Genomic DNA, 19,045 nt, shown 5'->3' with positions numbered 1-19,045 from the left:
CTTGGGCCCTTGCTTGCTAGGCCAGCAGGAGAGACCCCAAGCTCTGTGGGCCCAACCGTCCACCCCCACCTGCCCGAAGCCCCTGGCAGAGGACTGGGAGGTACCTGGAGCCCCAGAAGATATTTCTACTCAGCCTGGGGATTAAGGTTTGAGGCTTTGTTCCTTTAGAGACTTCCTCCCAGCAGGCAGGCTCCCACTGCTCCCCCAAGCTCCTGAGCTGAGGAGAAGCAAGCTGGAGCCAGGGTGTAGGCTTTAGACTGGGATCCCTGGAGGACCTGCAGCCTGAGATCCTGAGGCCCAAGGGGCAGCGGGGGCAGTGTCAGAGGACAGCTCTTGTCTCCACCCCTAATAAACAATCTATAGACCCAATTCCTGCATTTCTCATTTTTATTTGACAGAAAAAGTTGCTCTTGCTGTACAGATTTTAAAAAACCAAAATGCCTTTAAGAAACGTGAAGAAAAGTTGGGGGAGGGGCCACAACCTCACTGGGGGGCAGTAGGGGCCAACTAATTTCCACTCCTGCCCCTTCCCTCTGGGAACACCTCACACAAGTTCCCAAGTTCCAAACCACCGCCCCCCCAGGAACTTAGGGGTAAAGGAGGGGGCATCATGGCCTCCCAGACCCTTTCTAACTCAAGACCAGGGTGTCCCCAACTGTATCCTCCCCTCCCACAACTCCCATTCTCATTCCCACCCACCCCAAACCCCCCAAAAACGTGAACCAGGAAAAACTCACAGAGATTAACATTTCACAGGAACAAAGAAAAAGGGGGGGGGGGAGAGCCCGCCCCCAAGATGCTGCCGGGGCTCAAAGGGGGGCAGACAAGGACCCTTCCCACAGTTCTGCTGGGGAAAGGGGACACTCCCTGCAGCTCCGGAACTTGGGGTATGATAGAATGAGCCCCAGAAAGATTCAAGGAGACCTGCAACAGAAAGGGACAGTCAGGGAAGTGGCCCGCCAAGCCCGCACACTCACAAGGACACTAGCACCTGAGTGCCAGGACGACGCACCTGGAGGAACGGTGCCGCACAGGCCGGGGGCTGGGTGTCTCCTTCCTGCGCTTGTGGCCTGGGGAGCGGCTGTCCCCACGCTGGCCTCTGCGGGAACCCCGCTCACTGCTGCTGCAACAACACCGAGAAGAGATCAGATCACACACAAGGCAACATCAAACTGGCCCCTTTGGGCCTCAGAACTTCTCAGCAATGCTGGTCAGACTGGGCTTACAGACAGGAGGCCCTACCTCTGCTGGTCCCGTGGCGAGGGCTGGGGCGAGGGGCGGCGGCGCTCCGCAGGCGAGTAGCTGAGAGACCGAGAGTCTCGGAGAGAGTCTATTGGCTTCCGGGGGCTACGGGACCTGAGGAGCAGAGCAAGCCCCCATAGCACCACGCACTTCCAAAGCCGCCAGCCGACACTCAGGACCACCCCCCAGGTCCTGACCACCAAACCTCATACCACACAGGGCCAGCCTCAGACCCACCTTTGTCTGCTCACTCACCCATCCGCCCGCACACCATCCACCGAGTGCCCCAAGGGGCAGGGCACGGGGTGCAGCGGGGGATGCAAAGATAAAGACAATCCCTGCCCTTGGAGGGGCTCAGTCTGGTGGTGAAGGCAGGCCAAGGGAGGCCCACCTGGCCCCATGTATGGGAAGCAGCCCCACAAGGACCGATGTACGTGGGTCTGGGGACCCCGGGGGAGGGGATGTGGGGCAGGGAAGGGGCAGGGTAGTCTTCTCGTAGGTGCTGTTTGAGCGGAGTCTTGCAGAACGAGGAGTTCACCAGGCGGACAAGGGAATTCCAGGCAGAAGGAACAGCATGTCCAAAGGCATGGGGTTCTCCTTAGACTGCAAGGCGCTGGGTGTGGCTGGAGCACAGGGCATGTGTGGGGGCGGGCAGGAGAGGAGAACACAGGGCAGGCAAGGCCAGTTGGTGAAGAGCCTCACACGCCATTCCCGCAGAGGTGGGGCTTTATCCTGCAGGCCACAGGGCGTCCCGGAAGGATTTGTGGAGTGGAGGGAAGTAACCAGATGTGCGTTTTAGAAAGATCCCTCTGGCTACGTGTGGAAGAGAATGGCGTGGAGGCAGGGAGACAGGGAAGAGGCTGTGGACAGAGTCGGGAGAAGATGACGGTGGCCAGACCAAAGCCCTGGCAGTAGCAACGGGGAGATTTAAAAGCTAGAATCCCTGGGACCTGGGAGCAGGGAACAGGATGCATGTCAGGGGCAGGGAGAGGAAGGAACCTAGGACTACTCCACAATTCTGACTGGAGCACCCACTCGGATGGTGCAGCCCTTCGCCACAATGGGACACAACCAAGGTGGTAGGGAGAGGAGAGCCCGACTCCTCCCACATAACCAGACACCACAGTCCACCTGAGATTCCCAGCAGGGATCTCATGGGATCTCACACCCAGGGTCTCACCCCACCCCTTCCATCTCAAGCAAGGCAGCACTCACCTCCGCTCACCAGGGGGCGGCTTCTTAGGGCTTGCAGGTTTGGGCAAGGCCTGAGGGCCAGGCTTAGCAGGGGAGGGGGAGGAAGAAGTAGAAGAGGAGGAAGAGGAGGAGGAGGAAGAGGAGGAGGAAGAGGAGGAAGAGGAGGAGGACGAGGAGGAAGATGAAGAGGAAGAGGAAGAGCTGGAACTGGAGCTACTAGAGCGCCTCTTCCGCTTGGCTGGGGTAGGCTCCTGAGGACGTCCCTCTCGAACAGCCTCCTTTGGGGCTGGGGTGGGGCTGGGTACCCTGTGGGAGAAGCAAAGTGTCACAAGGAGACGAGCTGCCCCAGCCCCAACCCTACCTTCCTTGGCCTGGAGGAACGGCAGTGGGGGAGTGGTGCTGCAGAAAGGCTGTGAGTGCTCTCCAGGCCGAGAGCTCAGAGAGCCAGTGAGCGCGTTCTCTGGAGAGCAGTGGCCCCGAGCTGACCCAACCTCTGCTAAGACAAGCAACAGGCTGGGGCCCGCAGCACAAGGGATCAAGGCTAAACCTCAAGAATGTCCCTGATGGAATAAGGCTCCTGGGCTCAGGTGTGGAAGGTGAGCTGGGTGGTCTCCTTCCACGGAGAGCCACAGTTTGGGGAGGCCCCTGTGAGTGCAGGTTGGCTGGGGGAGGGGCCGTCCTGCCTGGAGGCAGGGAGAGGGATGGGATGACCTCTGAAGATCCTTCCAGCCCAGGGAGTTCCTCTTGAGGTCTAACTGCCATCCCTCCTGCTGTAAAATTAAGTCCATTTCCTCTAGTTCTGTCCTCTGTAGAGACGGAAAACTCATCATTATCCTCTAGAGAATTAACCTTAGGAGACTTTTATCTGACCCATTCCTCCCCCCCCGTTGCCCCCACCCCAGCATTCTCTTCTACCCCCAGCTTAAGGGTCAAGCTCCCCATACCTCCATCAAAGAGCAGAGAACCTCTGGACAGGGCTTCTCCCTCCCCACCACCAACCATCCCCAAAACCTGCCCCATAGAAACAGTTCTAAAAGTCAAGCCTCTCACCTCTTCAGTGCTACCTCAGGTTGAGTAGGAAGGCTAGAGCCCTCTGAGTCGCTAGAACTGGAACCGGAAGAGGAGGAGGAGGAAGAGGACGATGATGACGACGATGAGGAAGAGGAGCTGGAGGAGGAGGAGGAGGAGGAACTCCGCCGCTCCTTTGCCGGCTGCAGGGCGGCCAATGCAGAAGACTGCTGGGCCCCCGTGGAGACAGGTGGTTCCCCACCCTCAGGATGGGACATGCCAGGGGCAGGGCCAGAGAGCATGCCATTGTGGTCATCAGCAGAAGACGTGGTCTTGGCCACTGTCCCAGAGGAAAGGGACTGAGACCCTGCTGCAGGAGTGGTCTGGGCAAGCAAAGCTCGGGACTGGTCAGAAAAAGCAGATGGCACAGGTGACCTAGGTCTATCCTGAGCTGGAGGAAGAACACACTGTGAGGAAGCCTGGACCATTCTAGAGGCAGGAGAGGGAGCCCGCTCAGAGGTCATTCTAGACTGGCTCAGGGCAGATGGTGGGGTTCTGGAACCTGGCCCTCCTGGTGGGGTTCTGGATCTGGCTCGGTCAAGAAGCGGTGGTGAGGTTCTACCACTAACGCGCTCATAAGCAGAGAGGGGCACCCTGGGGCTGGTAAGGTTTGCGCCAGACAAGGCTGGAGCCATTCTAGCACTGGTGAGGCTTGCAGGTGCCAAGGCAGGAGGGGTTCTTGAGCTGGCAATATTCACAGGAGCTGTGGCATGTGTAGATCTAGGACCCACCAGGTTTGCAGGCGCTGCAGCCTGGGGTGTTCTGGAGCTGGAAGGATAGTTTGCAGCAGTTGGGGGTGTGCCAGAGCCGGTGAGACTCAAAGCTGCCAGAGCAGCTGGGGTTCTGGTTCCTGCTAGGTTCACAGCTGGAGCTGTAGGGGTGCGAGGGTCAGCAAGGTTCACAGCAGAGGGTGCCACTGCTGTTCTGGGGCTGGCCAAGTTCATGGCTGCTGCAGCAGCTGGTGTTCTTGAATCAGCCAGGTTCACTGCTGTTGGTATGGCAGGTGTCCTGGCACTGGCCAGGTTCATGGCTGCTGCAGAGGCTGCAGGAATCCTGCTGGCAAGGCTGGCAGCTGGGGCCGTTCTGAGACTCATGAGAGGCACTGGAGCTGGAACTTGGGACATTCTTGCAGCAAGGCCAGCAGCGGACATGGATGGAGGTGGCCGCGCAGTGCCAAGACTGATGGCTGTCAGGGCAAGTGCAATTCTTGACTGTGCATGATTTTCTGGCACAGATGTTCTTGGGTGATCAGGAATTCGGGGACCTGGACCATCCATCATGGAGCCACCAGCTTGCTGCAGGACAGACATGGGTGTTCTAGAACTGCCAAGGGGTTCGAGCATTCCAGGTGATCTACAGCGGTCCAGAGGTGTTGGTGACATGCTAGGACGACTGAAGCAGCTCATTCTAGAGCTATTGAGTGCTACTGGAGGTGTCCGAGAACCAGAATGATTCCTTGTTGCTGGAGGACTAGCAGACCGTGAGCGATCGGAACTGCTTCCAGATGCAGAACGCCTTCGGATGGCAGGAGGAGATCTTGTTAAGGACCGCTTGCCCCGAGTTGTTCGCGGAGTACGGGATCTAGAACGGCGGCGGATAGCAAGTGGAGAGCGACTTCGAGACCGTTTGCGTGGCAACAGTGGGGTCCGAGACCTGGAGCGGCGCCGAATAGCTGGAGGTGTTCGGGACCGTGATCGGCGGCGTGTGACTGGAGAGGTTCGAGAGCGGGACCTCCTTCGAGTTACCGGAGATGTGCGAGATCGAGATCTCCTACGGGTGACTGGAGATGTCCTGGATCTTGATCTTCTGCGAGTGATAGAAGTTCTGCTTCGAGATCGCCTCCTGGTTACTGGTGGAGTCCTAGATCTAGACCTTCTTCGGGTCACTGGCGGAGTTCTAGAACGGGAGCGGCGGCGTGTTGGTGTTCTGGACCTTGAACGACGGCGGGTTACTGGTGGTGTTCTAGACCTGGATCGCCTTCGACTCACTGGGGATGCTCTGGATCGAGATCTTCGTCGAGTCACTGATGTCCTGGACCTTGATCGTCTCCGACTGACTGGTGAAGTTCGAGACCTAGACCTACGGCGGCTAACCAGCGGTGTTCTGGACCGGGATCGCCTGTGAGTGGCGGGAGAGGCCCGAGACCTTGACCGTTTCCACGGGGCTGGTGAGGTGCGTGAGCGGGACCGCTTCCGACTGGTTGGGGGTGTCCGAGAACGACCTCTTCGACGTCGGGAAGAAGTTCGGGAACTCTCCTGCCGGGCAGGAGACCTTGAATGGTAACCAGAACCTCCCCTCCGCCGCCGAGTGACCCGAGACCTTGACCGGCTCCGCTGTCTTCTCCGAGAGGTTGACTGAGAAGATCCAGACCTATCTCGACGTCGAGTCGTTCTGGTTTTCTCCCTCCTTGAGCGGGAACGGGACCTCTGGAGCCCGCGAGGCTTTGGTGAAGGAGAACGGCCCCTCCTTGAAGTTGTCTTAGCACGTGGGGATGAAGCTGAGCGCCGACGGCGAGAGGATCTGGACTTTTCAGCTGGCTCTGGAGAAGACACTGAAGGACTTCTTCTGCGTCTTGGTGGAGTTCTAGAACGGGTCTCTGGTGAGGATGATGCAGAGCGGCTTCTACGAGAGAGTCTGGCCTTCCTAGTCAGCTCAGGAGATGATCGAGAACTGCGACGGCGAGGTGGAGTACGGGATTTGGTCTTGGGCTCTGGTGATGACCTAGAGCTTCTTCTAGCAGTTCTAGATTTGGGTGGGTGTTCTGGAGAGGACTCTGAACTGCTGCTTCCTTCAGGAGAAGGGCCTCTGCCTTTACTTGATGACCCCGATCTGCTTCGTCTGGGAAGAGCTCGAAGGGCAGGAGCCTTGGGTTCAGGAGAGGAATCAGAACCACTCTGTGCCCTGGGTGCTGCTCTTGGCTTATCTTTAACTTCAGGAGATGAGCCAGATCTACTGCGCCGAGGAGAAGGTCGAGATTTGCTCTCGACCTCTATAGATGATCCAGAGCGACTCCTTTCTCTAAGCGGTACTCGTGTCTTAGCTTTAGAATCTGGAGAAGAGTCTGACTCACTTCTCTCTTGAGGGGATGCACTCGGTTTCCCATCAAGTTCTTGAGAAGATCCCGATCGACTTCTCTGCCCAAGAGGAGTCCTAGCCATAGTCTTCTGTTCAACTGAAGATTCTGACCCACTTCTTTCTCTCTGGGGGGTAAGACCCTTGTTGTTGAGCTCTGGGGATGATGGTGAACGACTTCTTGGTCTAGGAGTCTGAGGCAAAGCTTTTGGTTCTGGAGAAGAATCACATTCACTTCTCCCCCTGGATGGTGTTCTAGGTATATCTTTCATTCCAGGAGAGGACCCAGATAAGCTGTGTCTTGAGGGAGTCCCAGACCCATCTCTAAGTCCTGGAGAAGACCCAGACCTACTTCTCCTTGAAGGGGTTCTGGGTAAACCATCTTTCAGCTCAGGAGATGCAGAGCTACTTCTTTCCCTTGATGGTGTTCTAGGTACTGCATCAAGTACTGGTGAAGAAACACTCTGATTTGAAGACATTCCAGCTTTTTCTACTGCATCTGGGGATAACTCTGAACTGCTACGTCTAGAGGACCTTGTTGATTGTTCTTTCAGGTCTATATACGGATCTGTCTCCAGTTGATTAGGAAAAGAGCCATTCAAATCTTCTTTAACTTCAGGAGAAAATCCAGTATTCATTTCTGCAACAGGGCCTGAGTTTCTAAATTCTAAAGGTGACCCAAAGCTATTCTCCCGTGGAGGAGAGTTAGACAGTTCTTTATGTTCTGGAGAAAAATGTGGCCCACTCCAAGTTGAGGCCACTGCAGGGACTTCTGCTTCCAAAGAAGTCTGTGACTGACTTTGGTCAACACTCAAACACACAGTGGGTCTTTCTTCTATTTCAGGTGATGATTCAAAGTTACTTCCAGCCACTTCTTTAAGTTCCGGAGACAAATGGGAGAGAACCTGGTTTGAGGATTCTTCAGATTTCTCTACCACTTCCATTAATTCCTCATCTTGGTTTGGCTTAGCTAACGCACTTTGGTCTTTCGTATCTGGAGATGATCCAACACCACCTCTTTCCCTTGACGGGGTTTTAGGTGTTTCTCTGAGTACTGGTGAGGAATCAGGCTTATCCTGCACTGGAAGAGGACTCAATTTGTCTCTTGGTATGGGAGACGATGCAGTAAAATCCTCCTGAAGGAGTAAGACTGATTTCTCTTTCAATTCAGAAGGCTCCAATCTACTCTGCCCCAGAAAAGATTTAGAGTCCATTGCAGGATATGGGGAAGAGTCAGATTGGGACTTGCTTTGCTCAGGAGACAGTCCAGATTTTAGCCTAGGACTTGACAATTCCCTTCTTTCTGGTCTTGCTGGAGATTTGGGTGCCAGCTCAGTGATTGGAGAGGAGGACCTGGACCGGCCACCCATAAGAGGTGTCTGAGATTTGCTCTGCAGAGATGGAGACTCAGAATGACTCTGTTTCATTTCTGGGCTTGAAGTATCAGATCTAGGATCTGGTGAAGTTTGAGATTGTCCTTTCTGTTGCAAAGAGGAGGCTGCAAAATACAGCTCTCCTGGTGGTGTGCTAGACTTTATTCCTGGACAGAGAGAGAAGAATCCTGAACTTTGTGCTGGTGAGTCTTTAGACTTCTCTTGGGAACATGGTGATTTTGATTCACTAAGACTGTGCCCTGATGGAGTTTGGGGCTTTACTTTAGGGCATGGCGAAGTAGACCCTGAGTGACTTTGTCTTGGTGGTGTTCCAGGTTTCACTTTGGTATCTGGTGAGGAGGACCTAGAACGGCTCTGTCTTTGCAACAATCTAGATTCCATCTTGGAGCAAGGAGACTCTGATCTGCTTTGCCTTGGCGGTGTTTTAGATGTCACCCTACTAGGACTAGGAGAAGAAGAGCCAGAATGGCTTTGGACTGGTGATGTTATTGCCTTGACTTTGGGTTGTGGAGAGGATGACCCAGATCGGCTCCGTCTCGGAGGTGTGCTAGATTTTACTCTAGGAGGAGAGGACCCGGAGCAGCTATGTCTTGAAGGGGTTGCAGATTTCAGCTCAGGGTCAGGTGATGATTCTGAACGGCTCTGTATTTGTGGTGTTGCAGATTGTTCATTTGCCTGGGGACTTGTTACAGACCCTTGCCTTGGTGGTGTTCCAGACTTCACTTTAGGTTGAGGAGATGAACTGGAACAACTCTGTCTTGATGGTGTCTTAGATTTCTGATTAGAAGGAGGTGAAGAACCAGACCGACTTCGCCTCGGTGGTGTTCTGGACTTAGCTTTTGGTTGGGATGATCCAGAGCGACTGCGCCTTGGTGGTGTCCTAGACTTTTGTTTAGGACATGGAGATGATCCTGAAAGGCTTCGCCTCAAAGACAAGCGAGATTTTGCTTTGGACCGTGGTGAAGAAAGAGACCTACTCCGCCTTGAAGAAATGCGAGACTTTTTCATTTCTGGGCTTGAGTTGGACCTGCTCCTTCTCTGTGACGTCCTGGATTTGTTCTTCCGTTCTGATGATGAACCAGATCTGCCTCTTCTTTGTGGTGTTCTAGAGTGAGATCTTCCTCGTCTAACTACACTTCTACTACGAGATCTTCGTCTTGCAGGTGTCCTAGACCGAGATCGTCCTCGTCTTGCTGGTGTCCTAGACCGAGATCGTCCTCGTCTTGCAGGTGTTCTAGACCGAGATCTCCCTCTTCTGGCTGGGGTTCTAGAGCGTGACCGACCCCGTCTGGCTGGGGTTCTAGAGCGTGACCTGCCACTTCTCCTGGCTGGTGATCTGCTACGAGACCTCCGTCGTACTGGCGACCGGGTCCTAGATCTGCGCCTAGCAGGTGTTCTAGAGCGAGACCTGCCCCGCCGGGCTGGTGTTCTAGAGCGTGACCTACGTCTGGCAGGTGTCCTGGATCGTGACCTCCGCCTGGCAGGTGTTCTAGAGCGAGACCTGGCCCGACGGGCTGGTGTTCTAGAACGTGATCTGCCCCTAGTGGCTGGGGATCTAGAGTGTGACCTGCCTCGCCTTGCTGATCTAGACCTGCCTCTTCTCTGGGTATTTCTGCTTCTAGACCAGCCTGGTCTCTGAGGAGACCTAGAGCGGCCACGTCGCTGGGGACTTCTGGAACGTCCCCACCTCTGTGCAGACCGGGACCTACGCCACTGAGGGGACCGGGACCGAGAATGACCCCTTTTGGTAGGGGTTCGAGACCGAGATCGCCCCCTCTTGGTAGCAGTAGGGCTACGGGACCTCCCCACTCTTCGAGAAGGGGTATGAGAATGTGACTTATCCCGCTTTCCCCGGCCATGTGAGCGACTCTTGGATGCGGGAGAAGAAGAAATCTCTCGGCGGGACCCAGGAGCCGGTGCAGGTTTAGGACTTTCAGGGGAAGAGCTGGCATGTCGAGAAACTTTGGTAGGTTGAGGGGATGGTGGGCAGCTCTCTGAAGAAGACTGGGGAGGTTTCTCAGGAGACTTAGGTAGTGAACGGCCCCTGGTTGGGGAACCCTCAGATGGGGGGTTCACTGGCTCCTGACTTAAGGTGGCTGTTGCAAGGGGTTGTGGGGAGCCGCCATGTTGCTCAGCAAGGAGCGGAGTGGGAGCAGGTGGTTCTGGGCCTGTGCTGCTCCTTTCCGGAGAGGGGCTAGGTCGAATTCCAGATTTCTAAGAGTGGAAAAGAAAGTATGGATAGGAACATAAGCACCAGAACTTCCTATTACCTAAAAGACCCCAAACACCCTTTCCAATGAAATTTTCCTCTCACACACCCCATCACACCAACTGGTCCTTTTCTCACCACAGGCAGTCATTCATTAACGAAAGACCGTATAAAAAGACAGTGGGGAAAACATGAAAATATGGACAGGCTATCACTTTAAAAGTCTTATTATCTAGAAAAAACACAATGTAAACTAACATATGACATTTTCTAACAACCGTAACAAAGTGCCATGGCAACATAAAAAAAAGGCACTTTTATTAAATTGAGAAGCAAAGCAATTTCCCTTAAAGTGGGAGGCATCTAACTTCACCCTTGAAAAAGAATACTGAAATAAAAAACAAAGGCAAAGGTTCGAGGACATGACTTATGTAAATAAGACTACAGTTGGTATAGTTATAAGAGCTTTAAATATAAAAAAAAACATTAAGTTTTTGAAGTGATCCATCCTGTAGTTAGAAAACTTGATGACGTGAAAAAAAGAACAAAGAGCTAAGAATTTAGCAAAAAACTATTTATGGAATTTATGAAGTAAGAAAACATTGTGAATAAGGCTCAATCAGAATACCCATAAAACGACACATACTTAAAGCACAGGTATAGTAGCGTGTTCAAATTGCAGGCAGCAACCCAGTGGGTTGGAAACGAGCATTTAAGGAAATAAAAAAGCCTAGATATCACAGATAGTAAAGCTAAACATAATTTAGAAAAAATAAACTTTTACCCAGACTGTATATAAACACATTAAAGGACAATGACATAAAACCTATCAATAGCCAGCAGTCTGAAAACCAGAATTCTGAAGAATTTGTAAATACAAAAGAGAACTTGATCAAAAAGAACCAAATTCACTTCTTTCCTTCTCTTTAAACATCCATCCTAACCCTGCAACCCAATAAACATCCATTAACTCAGAAACATACCTCCTTCTCTTTATCTTTTTCATGAGGACTGCTAGGCTGCTTTGTAGATGGCTCTGGGCTGCTAGGCTGCCCTGTGTTAGTGGTACCTGGTTCTTTAGAAGGCGCATCTCCCTCCCCTCGACGCCCTGAAACGGGGGAAGGACTTCGCCCAGTCAAGGCAGTTGTATGGGTTTTTGCTGCCGTACTTCGAGACCTGAGGAAGGTAATTGAGGGCAGGGAAGAGGAAGGAAATCAGCTCAGGGAAGAACAGAGAACCCCCTCCCCAACTCCCAACCACCTTTACTGACTGTACAAACCCTCTTCCAAAAAGCCTTCTCTTACACACAAGACTCAACTCACTCATATGGAAATTCAAGTCCAATTCACTTTGGTCCTTTTCTTCCCAACACAGTTCCCAGAAATGTTCTCCCTCTACCCCTTTATTCACCTCCCTCAACCTCCCCAAACCCTCCACCCTGCCCATTCCCTACCCACTTCATTCACAACTCACCTCTGAGCCCACCTCCTTCAGGAAGCCTTCCCCGATTAAGGAAGCCAGGGTAAGGATTCCTTCCTCCCCCAGACACCACGAACAAACCACCACCCCCCCTATTCTGGCAGTCCATATACATCAGAACAAAACAAAAAAAAAATAACAAAATAAACAAAAACAAAAACAAAAAAAAAAAGAGAAGGGGAAATGTATATGTCTGTCCATCCTGTTGCTTTAGCCTGTCAGCTCCTAGAGGGCAGGGACCGTGTCTTCCGAATGGTCTGTGCAGCGCCTAGCACACCGTGGGCGCTCAATAAATATTAAATTGATTAACCCACAAGTCCCTCTCCCTCCCTTCCTCCTGGACCACCCCTTACCGACTGCGAGAAGTATCGGAAGAGGAAGCAGAGTCAGCAGACGTTGAACGGTGGGCCCGGCGGCTCTTGGGGGCTGGTGTTGTACTTCGAGACCTGAAGAAAAGCCACAACTCAGAGTGCTGTCTCACTTGTACTGAATTCTCCTCATCCATCTCTCAACCCTTTACCATTAGTCAAGAACATAACTAACTCTCCTCATCCCCCACTCTGTAGCCTTCACCTACTTCCTAAGCAAATTACCCTTAAATCAACACAAATTCACTTACCGCTTCCGCTTCTTGTCCTTAGATTTACGTTTGCTCTTTGGAGTGGGAGACCTGCCAAATAAAAGATTATTAAAAATAATCATTTTAAAAGTTCATAAAACCAAAAATGAAATGAAAAGAATCAGGAAATTATTAACAGTCCAAGATCGAGAAATTGAGCTATACTGCAAGAAGCTCTCTAGAGAACAGGTAAGGCCAAACTGGCTCACCTTTCCATGTGCCACTATGCCCCTTATGCCCCAAAAAGCGCTTACCTATGCTTTCGTTTTTTGGATTCAGACTCTGACCTGTTGGGACGGAGGAGGGGAGGGGAAAAAAAAAAAAAGAACATGAACCAACACCTACGCCTGGAACAATCAAGCCTCTCCTATCACCCCACATACTCCCATCTCATACCTGTGCTTCTTCTTCTTAGAGCTCTTCTTCCTTTCTCTTCGAGGAGAGCTGCTCTCTGACCTGCTAAACATGGGTTCAAAAACAGTCATCCTGCTTTGCTCCTTCCATGACTTACAACCCATCCCCACAAAGGCTTCTAAATAATAATAAAGAAAAACTAACAGCACCATGGTCTTACACCTAAGCCCAGCACTTATTTATTCTCCAAGAAGTTTAAGTACCTCTGCTCTGAAGCAATAAATCTCAAATGAAAAAGAAAATCGGGCAGCCCCGGTGGCGCAGCGGTTTAGCGCCGCCTGCAGCCCAGGGTGTGATCCTGGAGACCTGGGATCGAGTCCCACATCAGGCTCCTTGCATGGAGCCTGCTTCTCCCTCTGCCTGTCTCTCTGCCCCCCCCCCCCCCCGTGTGTGTTTCTCATGAATAAATAATAATTATTTTAAAAAAAAAGAAAGAAAAAGAAAATCCAATTTAAGATATTGCTAGCTAGTTCTCAGTTGGCAAAACTACAGAAATCAACCCTTTCCCACTCAAGAAACATACATATTCTTCCTCCAACTGAAATCTGAATTGTAACTCCCAGGACGCCTGGTTGGCTCAGCCTTTGGCTCAGGGCATGATCCCGGGGTCCAGGATAGAGTCCCACATCAGGGTCCTTGCAGGGAGCCCGCTTCTCCCTCTGCCTGTGTCTCTGTCTCTCTCTCATGAATAAATAAAATCTTAAAAATAAATAAAGAACAGTAACTCCCTCTTCCTTATCTGACAATTCTTACCTCCTTCCTAAAAGCAAGAACTCCTTATTTCCAGAAAGAAAAACAGAATTTGTTCAATAGCTATTGAGTAACTTTCCAACTAACTTACCGTCCTCTATCTTTCTTCTTTTTTTTCTTCTTTTGCTTTGGGGTTGGTGAGCGAGAACTGCTGGATTCCCGGACAAGGCTGGAGAAAGATAAAGAGTAGTAGAATAAAGACTAAGACATATCTTAGACATTTTAGCTTCAAAACAACAAAATCTGAACAGCTTGATTAAAAAAACAAAAACAAAACCCAACAAAGAAACCCCCACAGAAACAAAAAACAAAGCTTAGAATCAAGAAAAGCAGCTGATGTGGGTTCCTTGGCTTTGAGTACCTATAAGGTTTGGGAGGTTCTGGAGCTGGTTGTTTAGCTTCTCGAGCACGACGTTGAGGATCAAAAGAGCTGCCATCCACATACGAATCACTGATGCCAAAGGCAGCACGGAGTCGCTCATTTTTCTTCTCATTCAGTTCTGCCAACTGGTGAGTCTCAGTTACCCTAAGGGGAAAAAAGGCAAAGCTCAGAAAGAGTTAGCAAAAAACAGTCATAATCACATAACTGTAGGCAGCCAAATGAGACTGGGAAAAGAACATGAGAGCAGGCAGAGAGTACAAAGTAAAAGACGACAACAGAAGCAGCTATTTAGGGTTCTGAGGAAACAAGTAACAATTAAAACACTCACGCTGGCCTCTGTCCTGGGGTCTCTTCCTTGCCCCCAGGGTTCACATCCTTCTCCAGCAACATGAGTCGAAAGGTAGCCACTTTTTCCTGAATTTGCTGTTCCTCGTACCTAAAGAACAAATCCCTTCAAGGTTAAAGCTTGACTAGGCACTTTCCCCAGTCCCAAGTTTATAGTCTCCTCATTCCCAGGAGGATCCCTTTCCTTTCCATGCACACATAAAACTTCACTCACTGTTACCCAAAGGGCCTTTCTCTTAAATCTTGCTATTATCTTTCTTCTCTCTGCTTACTGAAGCCTCTAGAACAGTGGATTTTAAACAAGCTACACTCGAGGGGCCAAAAGAGTAAAGTTAAGCAGAATTCCAGGTGTTCCTCCCCAACTTCAACAGGCTATTTCCTGAGATTCCAAGGTAAGGTACACTGTATAAAAAGGGTGCCACTGCTGAAGTTTGAAAACCACTGCTCTAAAAGGTTTTCTGCCTGATTGTGCTCCAAAATTTCACTTCCCTACCCATCATCCCCTTATCCAGCTATTATTCCAGTTCTTCTTTTCCTGCCTTCGATATTTTCCAAGGCCTCAATCCTTTATATCCGTTTACTTTCCTCTTCTCTACCAATGGCAACACCTGTCAGCTTATACCTTAGCTCTTCTCTTGCCTGACACCTGCTTTCCCACCTCTCCCCTTAAAGTACATTTTTGTTTCTCAATGGCTCCCCCCTTTCCCCAAGGACCTTCACCTAAATAATTCAGACTCCCTCAGGCTTCCTCTTGTCGCAGTTACCTCATCTCCCACTTTGAGCTGTCCCTTAACTCCTTTCCACTTGCTAGCTCCTTAACCTCCTCCCCTCCTACAACTCCTCTCCAAGTCTCTTCAACCAGCCCTAAGTGCTCTACATCCCACCTAATTCCCCCAGCTCTGCACTCAGTGCTTGGCTCTCCCCCAGCCCTCCCCTCACCCCTGCTCTTCCATCATCTCTTCCAGCTCGAGGCATCGCAGCTCCACGCGCCGCTTGCGCTCGTGGTCCAGGATGTCAGGATTAGGCCGCTTCACCAGGGCAGCCTCCAGGCGCCGCAGTTCCTCCTCTCCCTTGTAGTCAGGCCGCTCACCCCGGCGGCCCCGCACCAGGGACAGGTTGCGCTGGACGTAGCCGTTGGTGCCGCTGCCCCGGGGCGTCGGCAGCCCGATCCCGTTGTACATGGCCCCGTGCCCGGGGGGAGGGGGGGGCACCACCGCTCCTGAAGGGGAGCGGGGAAACACGGGTCAGGGCCCTGACCCCAAACTAACCACCACCCAAATCCCTGTTCTCCTTCATCCCTATTTCAACATGAATCTCCACATTACACCTCCTTTAGCTGCATAATCCTCCTGGTCTCCTAACAAAAACCCTTCCTTACCTTTCCTATACTTTCCATTGAATGACATCTACGCTTACAGCCCTTTCCCCCCAAAATGCGAGAACTATTTCCATTTGTTTGCACCTAAATGTTCTTTTCCACCCTTAAAAAAAAAAAAAAAAAAAAAAAAAGAAACCTATTTCTCCCAAATTTCTCCACACTACCTCTTTATTCTCCTTTGGCCCCAATAAGCACAAGTGACGTCTCCACCAACCAATCTAATCCCAAACATCTGTTAACTGACTAGGATCTCCCAACACGGCACAACCACCACCATGGATCTGTGTCACCTAAAGGCCCACAGTCCAAGTTCAAAGGTTCTTCTAAAAACTGACCTGAAAACTTCAGACTACCCCGATACAAAAACAAAACCTACATATTTGAACTGTGGACTAATTGGTTCCAACATAAACCAAGTGTCCTGTGCAACCTCACACTCAAGAATAAAAGCCAGCACGCCTATCATAAACATATGATTCCTGAATACAGAATCCTCTTCTTCTTTACCTCCCAAGAGACCATTTCCTTGTTTCCAAATATTATAAGCTCCTATTACCAACCCCACCTAATAACTTATTCCTTTAATTTCCTTCCCAATAGGATTTCTTACATGATCTGCAGCTCACCCAAGTCTCGTTAGCTTTTACACATCATCTGTTCTCAACTCAATGCTCTGAACACATCAAATCAGCCTCCTCTGCTCCAACTACCCTGTACTCTCTACGTCCCTTGCCCTCAACTTATTCAGAAGCCCCCTCACACTTTATACCCATCTTCACTAACCTCAAACTGTCAGCTTTCCCTGGCAATCCTCTGTATCTGACTTCCTAGAGTTTCTCCTCCAGCCCTGTCTTATCCCTTTCATGTTATCTCCATGCCTCCTACCAAGTTCTATTTTCTCAACCTGTTCCAAAGAACCCTCAAACCCCCATTCTTCTGGTTAGATCGCTTAGTTACGCATACTCTATTTATTTTCCCTATTATGTATACTTTATTTCTTCCCTCATCTTATCCTGTCGAAGACAGCTTCACAGAGCGTAAATGAGGGAAAATTACCCCAAGAATAAAACCCAAAAAATAAGTAAAATTAGTTAAAGAGATAAAAATGGATAAAAGACTTATTTTTAAAATTCTAAAATTTTTTTAAAAAGTATACAAACACCTGGAAAAATATACTAAAACAAAAACATAAGTATGGGGAGACAACGAATGGAAGAAAAATTGCCGAATTCCAGAACTGCTTGTACCTCTATCCCCAAACTCTAAAGGCTGGATCCCTGCCCAATCCCATTAGCAGATCCAAGAAAGCTTGGGGGGGGGGGGGGGGGGGGGGCTTGGAAAAAAAAAAAAAGGCCTAAGGTAAAGGAGACAAAGCTAAACCTAGGAAAGGCAAGTAAATATGCACAAAAAATTGAAAAATCTCCTTACAGCACAAATCACTTTCTCTACCTTCCAATCTTCACTTCATTTTCTCAAATCCCAATCCTCCCTACTCTAAACCTAGGTCTCTTTCTCTAAACCCCACCTAATTTCTGCCTCCCATAAAGAACGCTTCTGACATGCAATTAATTCTTCAGCTTAACCATTCACCCACACTTCCATACCACCTCACACAAAAATCCTCCCACTCCATTAGGAGAAAAAACCAGTAGCTGCTGAGAAAAGAGTATTAAAACACAACGAATTGTAGAACTTTTAGAGAACAAGCCCCCCCCCCAATCCCACAGCTTCAGAGGCAGTCCTCAAAACACTAAAAGGAAGAACCTAAGGGGAACGTCAACACAGAGAAATAACCAAAAAAAGTAACTTTGTAATAAAACAGGCATTCTTAACTGGAGTCCACAGACTGGGAAAGCACAAAAGTTACTCAAGCTAAAGTCAGAGTAAAAATAAGCTGCAAAGCAAGACAACAGAGAATTTCTTTTGTTGGGAAATTTATCACAATGCCAAACTAACAAAGCGTTAGAAAGCAACCTGGAAATTCAATACTAAGATACTGAAGACAACGCACCAAAAACAAGGAGGTAGACGTGCAGGAAAATGGACATAGGTAAGCGCGGAGAGGGGGCATTTCGGTGGCTCGGAGGACACTATGGAACCCAGAAAGTTTGAAATATTAGTTCAAGAAGAAAACCTAATAGCACACACTTAAAACACAACACTGTCTCCGAATTTCTGGTCCAGACGACATCTTAGATAAGCGTGAGTGGAAATGAAGCCTCCGAGAGTTGGGTGCCAAATAATGCCTGAAACGGCGCCCAGCGATTCCTTCCCAAGGAAGGGCTCCAACGGCCTCCTCGGCTTTAACACAACTTTTGAGAAGACGATTATAGAGTGGAAAAATGAAAAAAAGAATTAAGAGAGACCCAGACTGCCTTTACGTACCTGGGCTGAACACGTCTTAAAAAAAAAAAAAAAAAAAAAAAGGTGGGGGGAGCAAGGTTTGCAGCGCCCCTCTGCCTAGCGCTTCGGGGCCCGACGCGCGGACACCTCGTCCCGGGCCTCCCAGCAGCGGCCGGGCTGCCGAGGCCTATTTTCGGCCTTGAGGCATGGGGGAGGGGGCTGCGCGGCGCCCGGGAGTCTGGGCGGCTCTGCGCCGGACCGCAAGCCCGCAGGAGGGCCCGGAGGCCGGAGGGGCTCGGGGGAAGCGATCGGGGAACTGGCCCCCGCCGCCGCCTCCCCACCGACAAAATGTCGGAAGGGGCAGCCGCGGGAGGGCCTCCTCGGCCGCACGCGTGGGGGAGGCGAGAAGCCGAGGCGCGCGCTCCCCACCTCCCCGCCGCGAGCGCGCGCGAACCCGAGAGCAGTCGGCGGCGCGAGCCGTTGCCATGGGGGAGGGGAGGGCAGTAAAAGCCCGCGCGCGACGGGAACCGAACGCAGCCGAGGGGGGGAGGGGAGGCAGGCGAGCGAGAGCGTCCGCACGAGCTAGGAGCGGCGAGCGCGCGTGCGCGCGGCGGCCTGGACCGTTCTCCGCGCGCTTTGGCCTCGCGCCGGGGGCCGCCGCCCCTCCCCCACCCGGCTCGCGCGCTCCCTCACCCTCTCACCCGCCGCCGCCTCCGCCCGCCGCCTCCGAGGGGGAGAGGTGTTGCCGCCGCTGCCGCTGCTTAAGCTCCCGAGTCCCTCGGGGCCTGGAGCTGCCGCCTCGCCTCGCCGGTCCGCCTGCCTGCCTCAGCCGAGACCGACGCCTCCTCGCTTCCTCAGGGGCCGCAGCGGGTTCCGACTGCGCCACTCGCACCCCGCCTGGGCCGCGCTGCACGTCAGCACGACCAACTAAGCGCGTCAGCACGCACCCGCGCGCGCGGCGCAGGGCCCGTCGGGAACCGTAGTACGCCCTGCGGCATTGTGCGCAGGCGCCGAAGCCACACCGGGAACTGTAGTTTCTTAAGGCCCGAGGGAGGGTCAACTCCACAGCCAAGGAACTACAAATCCCTTTAGCCAGTGCGACGAAGGGCGGGCGAGCGGCCCGAAACGGGCCACGTATTCCAGAGCGTTTCCGCCG

General features: G+C 51.6%; 1 protein-coding gene across 14 annotated transcripts; it reads right to left on the bottom strand.

The window, feature by feature from the left end:
* Positions 1-369: 369 nt before the first annotated feature.
* Positions 370-18,818, bottom strand: SRRM2 (serine/arginine repetitive matrix 2). 14 transcript variants are annotated; one of them, XM_038540662.1, is made up of 15 exons: positions 18,591-18,818; positions 15,108-15,387; positions 14,152-14,259; positions 13,803-13,967; positions 13,533-13,610; positions 12,674-12,736; positions 12,532-12,564; positions 12,278-12,328; positions 12,012-12,104; positions 11,163-11,355; positions 3,487-10,184; positions 2,458-2,742; positions 1,243-1,356; positions 1,013-1,123; positions 370-924 (listed from the first exon to the last, which is right to left on the bottom strand). In XM_038540662.1, the coding sequence occupies exons 2-15, from the start codon at positions 15,347-15,349 to the stop codon at positions 915-917; spliced, it is 8,244 nt and encodes a 2,747-aa protein (XP_038396590.1). In that variant the 5' UTR covers positions 15,350-15,387; positions 18,591-18,818; the 3' UTR covers positions 370-914. The 14 variants fall into 14 exon arrangements, with proteins under 14 accessions (XP_038396590.1, XP_038396591.1, XP_038396587.1 ...); XM_038540663.1 differs by having other exon boundaries at positions 18,583-18,800; XM_038540659.1 differs by lacking the exon at positions 18,591-18,818 and adding an exon at positions 17,558-17,609.
* Between the last annotated feature and the right edge of the window lie 227 nt (positions 18,819-19,045).

This window comes from Canis lupus, chromosome 6, assembly GCF_011100685.1.
Source record: "Canis lupus familiaris isolate Mischka breed German Shepherd chromosome 6, alternate assembly UU_Cfam_GSD_1.0, whole genome shotgun sequence".
Taxonomy (NCBI): domain Eukaryota; kingdom Metazoa; phylum Chordata; class Mammalia; order Carnivora; family Canidae; genus Canis; species Canis lupus.
Note: the sequence above shows the minus strand (reverse complement) of the source record. Positions and strands in the feature narration are given on the sequence as shown.

Excerpts from the sequence above, each read along its gene's own strand:
- SRRM2 (XM_038540659.1), bottom strand. The coding sequence starts at position 17,594 with ATGTCCATTTTCCTGCACGTCTACCTCCTTGTTTTTG. Across the intron at positions 14,260-15,107 it reads GAGATGATGGAAGAGCAGGG|GTACGAGGAACAGCAAATTC; the intron begins GTGAGGGGAGGG and ends TTTGTTCTTTAG. Across the intron at positions 13,968-14,151 it reads ACCCCAGGACAGAGGCCAGC|GGTAACTGAGACTCACCAGT; the intron begins GTGAGTGTTTTA and ends TTTTCCCCTTAG.